The sequence below is a fragment of the Anarhichas minor genome, unplaced genomic scaffold (assembly GCF_050575085.1).
Source record: "Anarhichas minor isolate MPS153535 unplaced genomic scaffold, ASM5057508v1 ptg000027l, whole genome shotgun sequence".
NCBI classification, from domain to species: domain Eukaryota; kingdom Metazoa; phylum Chordata; class Actinopteri; order Perciformes; family Anarhichadidae; genus Anarhichas; species Anarhichas minor.
The window spans coordinates 20,993,967-21,009,348 of record NW_027466473.1 but is presented as its reverse complement, the minus strand read 5'-3'; the positions used below and the strand labels follow the sequence as shown (position 1 = coordinate 21,009,348).

General features: G+C 44.9%; 1 protein-coding gene across 5 annotated transcripts in view; it reads right to left on the bottom strand.

Annotated features, from left to right (window-relative positions):
* Positions 1-15,382, bottom strand: part of larp1 (La ribonucleoprotein 1, translational regulator) — a 40,590-nt gene continuing 25,208 nt past the window's right edge. The window contains exons 6-21 of one of the 5 annotated variants that reach the window (XM_076102063.1): positions 14,820-14,954; positions 14,193-14,345; positions 11,358-11,520; positions 10,632-10,776; positions 9,726-9,900; positions 9,406-9,587; positions 8,918-9,016; positions 8,460-8,786; positions 6,769-6,892; positions 5,982-6,187; positions 5,766-5,872; positions 4,984-5,141; positions 4,654-4,798; positions 4,391-4,500; positions 4,123-4,250; positions 1-3,692 (exon numbers count right to left, since the gene is read on the bottom strand). In XM_076102063.1, coding sequence (XP_075958178.1) covers positions 3,453-3,692; positions 4,123-4,250; positions 4,391-4,500; positions 4,654-4,798; positions 4,984-5,141; positions 5,766-5,872; positions 5,982-6,187; positions 6,769-6,892; positions 8,460-8,786; positions 8,918-9,016; positions 9,406-9,587; positions 9,726-9,900; positions 10,632-10,776; positions 11,358-11,520; positions 14,193-14,345; positions 14,820-14,954 — 2,597 coding nt within the window. In that variant the 3' untranslated portion in view covers positions 1-3,452. The other 4 variants (XM_076102064.1, XM_076102065.1, XM_076102069.1 and 1 more) reach the window with 4 other exon arrangements.

The window sequence follows — 15,382 nt, the reverse complement described above, 5'->3', positions numbered from 1 at the left end:
TTTGAGGTTTTTTTGTCCGTTTTGTGTTTTTTTTTTCTTTATTAAGGAAAAGCATAATTACTACAAATTACAAATAACACTAATAGCGAATCACATCAGCCTACAAAGCAGATATTATGAATATTAAATGTTATAATACAAGATCTTATTCAAGTATTTTACATTTTATATATTTTTTTTGTTCCTTTTTTTCATCTTTTTTTGCCTCATGACAAGCCTAGGATATAGTAATGCAATGAACTATCTTAATGGTTCATATACAGTTATTTCTTATTCATATGGCTTTATGGAATTTTGTCTTTTTTTTTTTCAGTCTCCAGACATCCAAAACCAGCCATATTCCTCTGAGCAACATCACAAAGCCTAGTTGGTCTCTCTCTCGTATCCTTCCCCCTCCCCTCCTACGTCCTTCATTCATCTCCTCAATGTCCGGCCCGCTGGCCTTGTCCGTGTGAAAGTGACGAGCGGAGGTGCGGCGCCCCCTAGAGTTTGTCTGGACAGCTAGCAGCAGTTCTGTGCTGACAAGAGAAGGCCGAAAATTCCCAAAGCACCTGAATCCCCTCCAATTGTCCGGTGACAGGCGACGACCACGTCAGAGGGAGGGATCATGTGACTGTCATATGACCCCTCCTAGTGGCAGACTGTCATGTCTGCATACACACACACACAACCCCCCACCCACCCCATTCAAAGGCTCCGCTGGTTTTGGGAAACAAGGTTTCCTCTTTTTTTTTATGTCTTTAAACCTCCAGTAAACACGTCGATGCATCAACTGTGAGCCTCTGAAACGGATCCAAATCTCCCTGAAGATAACGCAACGAAACATTAAAAGAAAAATAGAAAACGTAAAAGAAAAAACAGGTACAGCTTTGCATTTTCATGTGTCCAACAATTGTGGATTTAGAGGAAGAAGGTGAAACACTGAACCCGGACTCTGCTGGAACATCAGCCAACGAGGCTGAAGGACGATTACAAAAAGGACCAAGACGTCCGATACAGTTTGATCTAAAACACAATGTCAGGCGTCTTTCTAAACTCTTCGTTCCTCAAATGCATTTAAACTTTTTAACTCGTGGGAAAGAGATCGATTATAGTGATTCATCAATCGGGAGCCAAAGGAAACATTGAAGTGGGTCATTTCACTAAACATCTGGAGATCCAGATGTGTATTAAGACTCAAGAATTTCTTTTTTTAATAGAGTTTTCTGAACTTCCTTCTTACATTCTAACTCCAAAACCAAACAACTTCTATGAGTTTTTAGACTTTGCAAACAAAGTTCTGAGGCTGAAGATTTAATAATTAGTTTGTTGCTGGAAATTTCATTTTGGCGAAAAACATCGTAACTAAAAGAAAATGATTTGATTGCAATCTGAAACACTCTTAAGCTCACAGATTTAGTGTTTATACTGAATAGCCATCGACGTCCTGATGCCAATTTTCCCTTTTGTGTTTCTGAAAGATCCAGATGTTCTTAAAACAGCCCGACACAAACCCAGCCCCCATCATAACAACGCTAGAAACACTGCAAATTGAAATTAAAAAGCATTAAAAGATAATCATGAGACCATTAAAGAGAAAGAAAAGAAAAGAAAACGTTAAAGAGTACGTTCACTTGTAAGGCAAATATATATAATCTGTTCTATAAACAATAAAACAAGTAGCAGGGAGCTGAGATCGTCTCTCTCCAGCCGTCACATTCACATTTACATTAGTGGAGGAACAAAGAGTCACTCTTCTGTTTGATATCATCGAGCTGGACAAAGATTGAAATCGTCCGCACAGTCAACTGTAGGAAGCGTGACGACAGAACAAGAGTCCAGTTCGGATTTTGTTTGTTTTTTTCACAGCGAGGCAAGACATCAAGCTGTGCGCGTGTGTGTGTGTGTTTTGTGTTCGACTTGCTCACACTGCTACATCTGTACCTGCGTGCGACCACACCAGTCAGTGTTCATGCCTGTAACTGGTGTGTGTGTGTGTGTGTGTGTGTGTGTGTGTCCGTGGGTGGAACAGGAAGAGGTGGCGAGCGTCCGAGGCGAGCTTCGGTTAATCACTGAAGCCGAGTCCGAGTCTCCCCCCCCTCCCCTCCCCCCGTAAGCCTCTCCACCCAGAGCACCTGCGACAGAGCTTTTGACGGCCCCCCTTTAAATCACCATCGCTTCTTCAAGTAATCCAGATTTAGATGATTCCAGTCCCGTGTCGTCGCGGATGGATGGATGTCAATAACGGATGGATGAACGGATGGATGCGGCTCGTCTGACGGGGGAAGAGAAGGCGGCGAGGAAGTCAGGAAGCACCCGAAAAAAAAAAGGGAGATCGCCGGTGATTCTCCCTTCACAACTCTCCACCCCAGTGTTTGTTGTTGTTGTTGTTTTGGGGCGGGAGAAAGAGGGGGGGGGGGGGAGCACACAAAAGCCACGACTTGCAAAAACACAGGGAAGAAGAATTACATGACTTGTAACAGACCGGATGACACTTGGAAGACAGAAAAAGTGACGGAGTGGAGTGAGCAAGCCGGGGGGGGGGGGGACAGTTTGGCAGAGACAGCCCCACCTAGTGGCCTCTGCCGGGAACAAACGGTGACCAGATAAATGGATGATTCCAATGCTGTACAACGGCCAACAAGGTGGCGGCACAAGACAGAAGCAGTAAAACCATTAAAATAAGGCAACTTTCAATGATCGTGTCCGTACTGAAGTCTTTTCTTTTTCCTCGTTTTTTATCATTTGGTTCTTTTAATAATTTCCCCCTCAATGTTCAGCCGTAAAGTAAATCTAATATATTTTAGTTAATTTTTAGCCCCTCGACAGAGCGCTGGGGGCTTTGCGGGTGGAAATATCAGTCGCTCGGTTTCAAACCACTTTGGTCCGGTTGGATGCAAGGAGCAGCTCGGCCTCTCCGGCTCGGCTTTTTTCAGACGCTCAATCTTGTTCAAACTATTTCCAAAGTCTGCGATCTCTCTCCACATGCCGAGCAAAATAATAATCGTAAATCTGAGATCAGGGGGAGGAGTCAAACGTCTTTCAGCCAGCAGGACAGCGGCGATCGGAGAGAGCGGGTCCGCGTGGAAATGTAAGAAACTAAAAAAATAAAAGAAGAATTTCCAGGGTAGTAAATCACCACTGAACCGTCCACCGAGTGGACTGGCAATGATTTATAAAGAAAAATAAAATAAAGTGTTTGACACCCTTCTCCATTCATTGTCTCATCAAGACAAGGTATTTTTCTCTCAAAATCAGAACTAATTAATAAACCGTAGCCGTATTAATTATTTGTCTTCCTTATTTCTCATTCAGAAGTCGTTGTAGGGGTGTAAAAAAACTATTCTCATGCTTGAGTGAAGAACTGGACGCCCCCCCCCCCCCCCCCCCCCCCCCCCATGTGGCGCAGAGAGAACCGGCGACTAGCAGACGTGGTTGAGTTGATCCATGTGGGCCGGCGTGTTTCTTGGGCATTACTTCAGTGTCTTGGCATCTGGTGCGGGGTCAGCGGCAGCGGCGGCGGCGGTGGGGGCTTTCTGGCTGACGGGTTTGGCATCATCCTTGGCTGCGGGGCCCGGGGCGACGGGAGCGGGGCCGGGCCCGGGGCCCGAGCTGGCCTGGCTGTGGGGCCGGCTGGTGGGCTGAGAGGGGTGCCGGCGGCGACCATCCCCGCTGGACGAGTGTCTCCTGCGGCCTCCTTCCTCCATCGGCGGCTGGAGGCAGAAACAACCAGGGCGGAGGTTAGAGCGAGAGACGTTTTCAAAGCACAGCTTTCAGAAACAAAAACACAGTCGGCTCCATCTACTAAACTAATGTGGCGTCCACACAGCAGTAGATGGCTTAGCTTCCATGCTAACCGCCATCTAAGTCACTGTAGGTAACACACACACACCGACTATGGATATGGATACATGTAAATATTCATGTAGCAACGACGATCATGCAGAAACCTCCGTCAGGTCATGCTGGTAAACGCTGTTTGAAGCTTTGATGCTTAAACACAGGTACTGCTACAGTGTCTTTGAGTACCATGATAAGTGCTCTATCAATAAAATGTATTATTATTATTACTACTATTACTCAATAAGCTGAGGCATCTTTTCAGGGTTGCTTTTACAAACCCCAATAGGTTATTCCACTCACGTCAATCCTGAAGTCTTCCAGACGTTTAAACTTGCTCAGGCACTCCTGCAGCTTGGGGTCTATCTGCAGGGTCTTGGTTTTGGCGTATTTAAGGAAGGCCCAGAACTTCTCCAGTCCATAAAGCTGGCCTGAGGAGAGACGGAAAGATGCTTTACCAGAAAACTCTGACATTTAAAACACCATTTAAAACACCATAGAATTGCATTGTTATTTATTTCTCCTCTGATCTGTGCACACTGTGTGCCGTACATAGCGCAGGATTTCTCACCAGCCTCGTAGTCTTTCATCGTCTCCTCCTGGAAATCCTTAAAGATGTCCGGCCTGAACTTCCTCTCTAGACCGTAGCTGTAGTACCTGAACAGGCACTCCAATCCGTACCTGCAACACACACACGCAACAAGTTAAACTTATTATTATGAATCTAGAGCTCACTGGTAATACTGACTTTTAGTCTAAAGACAGGACATATGTTGTTTTGATAACACAACTAAATATAAAATCCTGAGAGATCAGCGGTCGAGGCTCTCGTACCTGTATCCTTCTTTCCCGTCCTCGACCACCAGCTGTCTGAACTCCTCGTACATCTTCCTGTTGAAGTGATCGCGCAGGAAAAACGACCAGAAGCGGAAGAGTGTGTTCATCTCCTGTGATTGGCCGATTCCCAGACGTTTTCGCTCTGTGATTGGTGGAGAGGAGAGCGAGAGCGAGAGCGATAAGGTTTACTCAAAAATACAAGACGGACAAAAAAACAACAAGACATCCAGTATGGGTTCACAATACTGCAGAATAGATTTCCACTGATGTGAAGGAACAGAAGAAATGGTAAAGTAGAAGTAACCGTGTGTGTGTGTGTGTGTGTACCATTGAGGCAGCGCCGGCGGTACTTGTGGTAGACGTGTTGCGTGAAGCCGTTCTCCTTGAGCAGCTCGTGTGACGGGTGCTGGAACTTGGGGAGGGACTGAGGCGTGCAGCCAACGTTACCCAGGGCGGGGGTGCCCTCCGATGGGCTGGCAGTAGAGCTGGGGAGGGAGGAACGGTGGAGAGACACAATCAAATACTAGAAGTACTTCGGTGACATTAGTCCCAAAACCCGGTATCAAACGGTGCTAAACTATTAAAGACCAGACAGAGGAGTGATGACTGCGATCTTTATGGACTTTACTCAGGATTTATTTTATTGAAATTTTGTATTTGTTTCCAGTGAATGCAAACATTACTGTTGCTGCTCTGGAAACATTTAGCTATAATTAAAAAAATAAGTATCGATAAAGAACTGAGCCGATAGTATTGATACCCATCCCTAATGGGCAAGATAAAGGTCTCTTTAATGGGTCGCATTTAATCCCTTAAAGACCAAAGTTAAGTCCTAAATGTAGTTTTTGCTGCTACACATCACTGATCAAAAGGGTTTATTGAAATATCTCAAAGTGACGATCGATTTTCCACTTTTTAAAATCCATTTAATTCCAGTTAGAATAAAAAAAATACACTTTCATCACCGATTAAAATGAAATATCGGAGGAGTTGTCAAAAGATAAACAGTATTACTAATTACCGTATTGACAACAGTATCAGCCATGTTCTTTTCTGTAATCGTGTAACGTCCATTCAGAGAGCGAGAGCGAGAGCGAGAGAGGTCTCACCTGACGGAGGCCGTACGGGAGCGATGCTCTCTGGAGTCCATCACCCAGCCGACGTGACACTCCATGGGCGGGTTGGAGCTGTGTCGGGTCTTCCTCTTCCTGGGCGTCTGAGAGGATGCAGAGATACGTCACATGTTTAGTCTACACGTTTAGTCAGTGTGGTTTCTTTATCACCGAAAACCTTCAACCCATGGACCCCTTCGGCGGCCATCTTACCTTTGCGTCTACGGGTCGACTCTCCTTCACCACCGGGTAGAAGCGCGGCGTCATGGTCTGGTCCTTCCGGTGAGGCGTGCGGGGCGTGCGGGGCGTCCGGGCACTGCGGTAGTTGGGCGAGTCAGGCACGGTAGTCGGGAGCGAGCGAGCTATCGAGGAGGGCTCGGGGGCCCCGAAGAGTTTGTTCGCCAAAGCGTCTGTGGGGACTGAAGACGAGAGGGGAAGATATGGGTAACTAACTACTTTAAGACGAGGGCTGTCCTACACCAGAGGAATTCTTTGACTCTTCGATTAGTTGATTTAAATCAACAGATCTGTAAAAGTTTAAACATGGATTTATGTCTTTTTAAGATCCTTTTAATGCACGTTAGGATAAAAAAAACATTTGTTATTACTGAATAAACTGAATGAGCGAAATCCTTCTTCTTCTTCTACAGACTCTAAACACAGTATTGTACTGTATTGTCTCTGGAATCTATGTTTAAAAAAAGTCACACAAGAGATATTATTTTTGAGTGGAGAATAACACAGGCTAAGTGTTGCATTATGGGTAGTTTTTAAGTCTCAAAAGGACAGCAAGTTAATGATTAAATATCCAGATTTCACAAGAAACCCACAAATACCAGAGAAAGGTCAGAAAAAAATGCAGTTATTTGTGTCCTGTTGTTTTGTGATTAATCTCTGTATCCTGTGTAGGGTCAGTTTTAACTTCACCTCATGTCCTCTGTAAAGACAGAACGTCGATGTAAATACATCGTGTGAGTGTGTTTCATATCCGTGTCCTTACTCTGCTGGGGTTTGGGGGGCCCTGGAGGGACTTCCTGCTTGGGGTCGACCGGGGGTTCAGGGGTCAGGCAGTCAAACTCTTCGCGGCTGATCAGGTGGACCTTCTTGAAGTTCTCCACCTCTTGCTGTAAAACGGAGAAAAACAGGCGTTAATATGACGACAAAATATATACATTGAGAGTAAATAAAAAATAAAACAACAATCTGGGACAAACGTTCAACGCGTGGATTCTCTACGGACCTGATCTGCAGTAATCTGGACATTGAGATGCAGCAGCAGAACATGGCTGCCAGAAACAACCTTTTCACCTTCATGTCTCTGACTGTTCTGACTCGAGTGAAACAACCAGCCGAGTTACAGCTACACACAGAACCCTGAAGCTTCCACCAGCGGAGATGACAGATAACCAAACCGTCGCTGCTCGTCCTCCAACAGCAGCAGCTCAATTTAAAACCTCCCCGTAGACCGACGACGAGTCTGTATCACTGCCCTCGCACTCACACTGTCATTCCATCGAGCATCCTCAGATCTTTCAGCGTCCATCTTTGCCTCCCCCCCTGCGGCCCGTCGGCTACGATCCCTCAGGCCGAGGCCTCGTGCGTGGGGTGCATTTATAAACACGCGTCCCCCTGTTCCACACGCAGCTGGATGTGTGCCGGAGAGCACGTGAAGGTCCCCACAATGAGTTCAACAATGCTACAATGGCAACAAAAACCAAAACAAACAAAACTCTCTTCTGTGTCGGGTTTCCAGCTCTGAATCTACTCATCTGGTTTTGGGCAGAAACACCTCCAATCTGACAAAGAAGAACGTGACTGGAGTTGGGCTCTTCTGACAGCTTCCACGTAGCTGTCAGAAGAGCCCGACTCCAGTCACGTTTCACTAAAGGTTGTTTTGTTTTAAGGGGGATCATGTGATCCCAAAACTCTCCACTAACACTCGGATACTGTAGGCGAGTCTTCATTATGTAATACATGGTGATGGTTCATGATGTTTGTTAAGACAAATTGTTTTCTGATCCACTAACATCTAAAAAGGACTTCATCTATTGGAAATGTTATCAGTTTACATGAAGCAAACCGTTTAAACCGTTCATCTACGAGTATAAATAGGTTATAGTCTAAAAGTAGGGTGTATTTTGATAGAAAGGGTTAATATTGGCGTGATTAAAGATCATGTTTTCATCAGCTGGGATGAGGTGTCTCACCGTTACGACGTTATGTTGGCATTTAAGAAGAGGAGCGGCTGTTTGACTTATGCGAGTTAACTGAAGGAGAAAATGATATGCAATTAGTTTTGTATCCTCCTTTTTGTTTCCTTTGTAAACACGAAAGACAAATTTATTTTGGTAGAAGTTAAAATGATTAAAAACAGAAGTGTGTTTTCTCAACGGTGGTCCAGCAGTCTGGTTATTTTATCTCATTGTTGGAGCTATGGCTGAAGCTATGTGTAACATTTAATCAATATTATAATCATCCATTCTCAGACTGTATTAAAGCAACTTACTGTCATATAACGGTTCATATCATATCTTAGGAAAAAATACTCGTTTTTCACCAGAAATGTGTCAATTTACACTCGTTACACGCATACGGTCTTTTCACAGGAAACTCACTTAGGAATATATTTAGGAAACGTATGCTAATTTCAGCAAACCGAGCAACGTTCGAACCATGAAGACAAGAGCTCACCTTGATGGTGGCGTACTCGGGCTCGTACGTGTCGTCCCACAGGTCCCGCTCGTAGTAGAACAGCCCGTCGCTGATCACCTTCACCAGCTCGTTGGTCAGCTTGGAGCGCGACGTGTGGTGTCCCGTGCGGTCTCCCCCCGGGTGCTTCCTCAGGTAGGGCGGCGTCTGCGTCACGATCAGGATCTTGTTGACGTCGTGGTCGTCGATCTCGCCGTCCGTCTCCTCGTCCGACCAGTCTGTGAAGGTGTTGCGCCGCCCGTCCATCTGCAGCATCTCCTCGTCGAACATGAAGTCGAGCTCCTCGGGTTCGTCCGGCTCCGCTCCGTCCTGAAAGAAACAAAAGAAAGAAATTATTAGAAGATCGCCGTGTTTGACTACTCGACAATTACCCAATTCAATTAGGGGAAATTATCAACAATAGTTGTGTTGTAGGTCAATTAATCATTTCTCTTCCTCACCTTATTCCCTGTGGTAGCCGGGGAGGGCGAGGAGCCGGGCTGAGGCACCGGGGAGCGAATCGAGTCGTCCTTTTCCTTCTGCTGCTGCAACGAGGGGGCCTTCATCAGCCAACCAGCACCAACCACGGAGGAGGAGGAGGAGGAGGAAGGGGAGGAAGGAAGAGGAGGAAGGAAGAGGAAGAGCGAGGAGGAATACCAACATGACAAGTTAAGTATAAGATGGGGACTGTCGTTTTCTTGTGCAAAAATAAAACATAAAATAGGCAAAAAGACTTCTTTACATGTTCTATCATGAAAATATATTTATCAGAAACAGGATTTTATTTGAATCTATTTTGTTTCTGCAGTGACACATTTTAAAATGTAATGATGAAGTCAATAATATTCTATTTAAAGGCACTTTTCTCTGACTTCCTAGTAAGTGGCCCACAATGCATCACGGTCAATGTAAAACGTAATGATCCAATGATCACATGGGGATGAGTCACCTTCTCTGCGCTGATCTTGGGTCTGGCCGGGGAGGGTCTGGGCCTCTTCTTGACCTCGATCCAGCACTCAGAGTCCAGGTCAGGGAGGCTGGCGGAGAGGCCCTTGGGCATCGTCTTGAGGTTGGAGATGTCTAGTTCGGTCTTGCCGCGCTGCTTGGCCGGCGTGGACGACCTGGGAGAGCCTGCAGCACACACACAGAGAGAACATTTTATATTGACTTGTTTTCAAAAGCAGTACACAAAATAAGGCAGAAAATCCAGAAAAAGTCCACTTTTCTCCTCATAGTTTTGACCCATTAACAGCAGATCAGACGGTTCACCTCTGGGCTCCTCGGTCGGCTGCCTCGGGACAAACTCGGGGCAGTTGATGAGCTGGGAGAAATCCGTGTGGGTTTGGTTGAGCATGGCCAGGCCCGGCAGAGGCCACTTCTCCGGGTCCACCTTCCGGCGGATCTTCATGTCGATCACTTCCACTTCCTCGCTGTTCTTCAAAGCCTGAGGGGAGAGAGGACGGGCCGGTTAGTCTGTGCGATAACACGGTTCTTGGACCGTCTCTGCGTAAAGGATCTCACTGACGTCAAAGGACATGAAGTGGTGTGTTTATGTTGTGTTAGTCTAACGGCTGGGAGGTGATTCAATATGGTAATTTATCATCCTTCAATGGAATCATATCGTTATTAAATCATACATTTAGATCTTGGGAAACATAATTATGTTGTCTAAGTTGATAATAACAAATTTCTTAAATCTGATCAAACTATTGTCTGATTATTAGTATTTGTGTGCACGCACGTTAAAGCCAGTGTCTAAGCTGGAAATATGTATTTAAAAGTGTGATATAAATCGTCAACGAGATATTAAATGATCCACACGGTGGAGGATGAAAGTAGTTCCCCGAAAACCACAAGTTGTTTCTAAAAGTTTTCTTCTTGAAGAAGGTGACTTTGGTGTTGTTGGTTTGCTTCAGTGCTGAGATCAGAGTTGTGAAAGTTCTCCTCATTGATTATTCAGAGAAGAGACATGAAGATCTCATCACGTCTACAGCACGTCTGCAGCTTCAGTCGGATCCGTGTTTCTACTTTTATTGGGTTTAACAAAACAGCCTTCAGGCCTCGTGTTGACGTCATTTTGGCTTCTCATCACTTCACTTCCCCCCCAAATCTTGACTCCAATCAAACCAGTTTTGACTCCATTGTCGCCACATTGTCGTCTCCCATCATGCTTACCTCCATGATGAGGTGGACGTCGGTGGTGAGAGCCTGAACTCTGTGGAAACTGGCGACGAGTCCGATGGGCAGGAAGCCCCCCTGGTCCATCTTCCTCCGCAGGAAGAAGTCTCGCTCCAGGTTGTCCAGACTGAAGTAGTACTCACTACAGGGGGGTGGGGGTGGGGGGGGCAGAGAAACAAGGAAACGTATCAGCTGTTTGTTGCCGTTCCTTCACGGACTGAGACGCAAGTGAGATGAACGAATGTAAAAACACTGGAAACATTGTTGCATTGTTTTTTAATCGTGTGCCACATTGAACCGAATACCTTCCGAGGAACCACTAACCCGAACCAGAATATCTGACGGGGTCTCAAAGTCTCCGAGTAACTTGAGACAGGCGAACTGAAGGGGGCACCGAGCGCACACGAGGAAACAGTTACGCTCCTTCTGTTGGGTGCCAAAAAAAACTACTGTCTCAACACAGTGAAGTGTGTTGCTCCGCCAAACTGTGACTGCAGACCTGTTGTGGTTGGGTATGGGGCAGGATTTAAGAGTCATTTATTATCGTCTCCCTTTGTTGCTTCAGTGCTGAGATCAGAGTTGTGAACGTTCTCCTCATTGATTATTCAGAGAAGAGACATGAAGATCTCATCACGTCTACAGCTTAGAGATCTCACCCTGCACCACAGACGGAGACACCAGGCCTTATATTCGATGCCATGAAGAAGAAGAAGCTGAACTCACATCTGCCTCTTGATGTAGTCCTTCAGCAGGTCGTGGTCGGCGGAGTAAAGGTCGCTGCTGCTCATGTTGTCGTAGTAGTAAGTCACCGTGTTGCCAAACTTCTGGGCGGAGGGTCCGTCCTTCGAGTCGTAGGACTTGTAGCCGTAGTGGTAGTCATAGTGGCCTTGACGGGACAGAAACAGAGAATTGGAACTGGTTAGTATTTGATGTTGGGAGTTAACCTCATGTATTATATTATACCACATTATGATGAATATAGCCGGGGGCATTTACACTCTGAATTGAGTTGCAAGTAGATAAATTATATCAATTTATTAAGCTTTGAGTCCAAACTTTCATTTGTTGAAACTTTTCACTCCTGTTTCACAAAAACAACAGCACAATTATGGCCAAAATCAGTTCAAATGTGATTCAAAGTTGCGGGAGAGACAGAATTAAACTGCAATCTGCAATCAAATTACCCCTTTCAGTACGGAGCAGAATATAAAATCTACACTAAGATATACAACAATCATCTACAATGGACAACGAATGGTATTCTAAAAAGTATAGAAGATCTATTACATGAAATACGCCTCCTGGATGATGCTCGAGGTTAAATTATATTAAGAAAAACATAAAAAATGTCATGAAGAAATGACATTAAAAGAGCAACTGTAGCCACTGAAAGATGTGTGTGTATATTCTAGTTTGCGGGAACACACAAACATGCGAGAGCCGACTAAACACACAAAGACAAAGTTCATCTGCTCAGCATCAACTCTGACCGTTTCTTCAGCGCTGCTGAGAGTCAACAACGGGTCCTCGAGGAGGCAGGAGGACGGAAAACTGGACCTAACAAGACGGTCACACTCGTTTCATCCTCCGGGGTTTCAATCTTTGTTTTCTCTCACTTTCCTCTTATAAAATCTTAAAAAAAGGTAGCAGTGCTCTCTCTACTTCAGTCTGTCGAAGGAGGGTAAGGAAGGGATGTGTATGAAAAGAGTGAATAGCAGAGAGAGAGAGCGAGAGAGCTGCCAAAACCAACAGGCCTTGGGGGGCAAACCTGCTAGTCCAACGGGTCTTTTCCTCATTCCTAAACTCACTGGTTGTTATTGCACTCTTTTGGGGGGTTTTCACTGAAGCCTCAGTGGGGCCAGTTTAGGGTAACCTCCACCCGGTTTGAGAGCAGAAAGAAAAACCTGTAAAACGTTCTGTAAAGATCGTCCGGACACTATCAAGTTGAGCCTTTATAGCACTCTCTTGTCTGTTCGCTAATTATGGAGCAACAGTCTGGAGTTGATGAGCTATATCTTGTTTGTTTAACCCTTTAAAAAAGACGGTCGTTTGCATAATCCCGTTTAAATTTTGCTCTAAAATAAAAAAAATCATAACAGCTAGAGCGTTGGTTCTTTTTGCTTCCGTCATTACTTTACATCACGTGTGTTACGTAACATAATGAATCTATCGACACCTTTAAAATAAGCATTCGGTTTCTAAAAGTTTTCTTCTTGAAGAAGGTGACTTTGGTGTTGTTGGTTTACTTCAGTGCTGAGATCAGAGTTGTGAAAGTTCTCCTCATTGATTATTCAGAGAAGAGACATGAAGATCTCATCACGTCTACAGCACGTCTGCAGCTTCAGCTTCAGTCGGATCCGTGTTTCTACTTTTACACAACAGGAGCTTTTATTTTGTGATTAAGTCGCACATGAATATATTTTGTTCGAACTGCTGTTTTAATCATGAATGCTTTACAATATTACACCGCCAAAAATACAGTGTTTCCCGATATTTCTAAGCTTTTGTGCTGCAACTAAAAGCAGTCAAAAAACACACTACAGTGTTCAATAACACCGAGGCTCGATAGACTGAACCAGAACCTTGACGAAGGAAGCGCAGACCAGATCCAGTCCTTCCATTCTTACCTTTCACAATAAAAGCCCAAGACATATACACAATGTGTAACTGTGTATCAGAGATTCACTCAGAGATTTTGACTAAAGGGAAACTTATTAGAATATCTTACAGTAGCTTGAGGCTACACAACAGTTTACCTCAGAGCGACTGCATGAAGCCGCTCTGAGTCAATAGGATCCATGTCGTCCTCTGCCTGCAAGAATCTATTCAAACCTTTTCTTGATAAAGTCGAGCAACTTTTGCAATCCCGCAATGCTGCCAGTATAAATGGTTTTGATGAGGAGAAATTCAGTATTACGCATTATTGTGTCTTTATATTCGGTATGTAAAGGCAACATTGTGTCATTTGACGTTCGTGTAGCACAAACTCCGAACCTTTTATTGAAAAAGTGTTTCAACTATTGCAAATTTGCATGTATCAATATCCCTACATTAACATTTTGCATTTCTGTGTCGTTTATTCAGTACACCCCAGTTGTGTAAAAGGCCTTTTTTGTGCTTATAAGACCGTGTTGCCTTTTTATCTTGTGCATCAGTTTGCATATACTGTCTCAATGACTACTGGTGAGGAACTGATACTAAAAAGGGTTTCCGGTGGTGACACAGTGCTTTTTTTTTCTCTCTCTCTCTCTCTCTCTCTCTCTCTCTCTCTCTCTCTCTCTCTCTCTCTCTCTCTCTCTCTCTCTCTCTCTCTCTCTCTCTCTCTCTCTCTCTCTCTCTCTCTCTCTCTCTCTCTCTCTCTCTCTCTCTCTCTCTCTCTCTCTCTCTCTCTCTCTCTCTCTCTCTCTCTCTCTAAATCCTCACCAGTGCCAGTATTGTTAAAGGAAACAAAAAAAGAGGCCGATGATAATAAAAAAATAGTTCTATTTTTAAAACTTTTCAGAAAACTTCACATTAATTTCTATGCTCGTCTTTCTATTGGAGGAAACACACACGTACCTCTGCCACCTCGGCCTCGCCCCCGGCCTCTTCCTCTTCCACGCCCGCGACCCCTGAACCCTCCGCGGAACGGCGCTCCCTCGCTCTTCACGCTGGACACCTCGTCGTGGTCGTCGCGCCACTCCCGCTCGTACTTTTGACTGTGCCAGTCTGCTGGGGGGGGGGGGAGAACCAACACACCTTCCCGTTAGCACACAAACACACCATCACACTGAACAAGTGGGGACAAAACTAATATATAAAGGGAATTTGCAGGATTATTACCGTTACTTTTAACTTGAAATCTCACACAAACCAACAGATCCAACGTCCTCTTGGACGGCCACACATTTAACTTCCTCAGTGAATATAAGAAACACGTTCTTCATACTGTACATTCAAACAGCGGAGCTATCAAAGCAGAAGTAGATTAGTAGGAGCTCGTCTGTCCACATCCTGCTGCCGAGTCATGCACGCCGTCTCCTCCGGCTAAATGCAGTAATGATAGCTCGACAGCTACAGATGTAGCAACACAGACGCACATCCGGTAAAGCCGCCGTCACAAGTTGAACAGCGTAACTGCTGCTGATAACTCGTGGTATGTAAAGTTCAACGTTAAAGCAGCTTGGTGGGATTTCTTTGCCTGACCTCTGAGGTCGTTCCTGGCGTTGGGAGGCAGGCGGGGGTTTTCGTTCTGCCTGCTGTTGTTCCTGGAGGCCGAGCGCTCCCGGGGACCCTCCGACTTCACCTCGATCATCAGGGGAACCCACTTCTGCTTGTTTCCTGTTCGGTACGAGACGGAGAGGCGGCGCAGTTAGAAAACATTTTGTCATTTAGGCCTGAAATCAGCTTTAAAGTCTGTCATTGTGGTTTTAGTAACTAAGATTTCTTCACGATTACGACGATTTGTCGTTTTTTTATGCTGAATTACTCATTTTGAAGAAATGTATAAACGCATATCTTTTTGTGTGATTCTTTGTGGAGAAAGTTTTACAGATCGGTCATTAATTAAATCAAATAAATGAATAGTCAACTAAAGAATCGTGTGTTGGTCAACTTAAGAATTTCTTTGGTTGAGGACTGAAAGACGTCTGCTAAAACCTTTCTACTCACTACTGAAGAAATAAACAAACAAAGTAAACCTTCACTGGAATGAACTGTGATCGTTACTGCTGATTATTTTATTGGTGAACCAGTCTGCTGCAGTACCT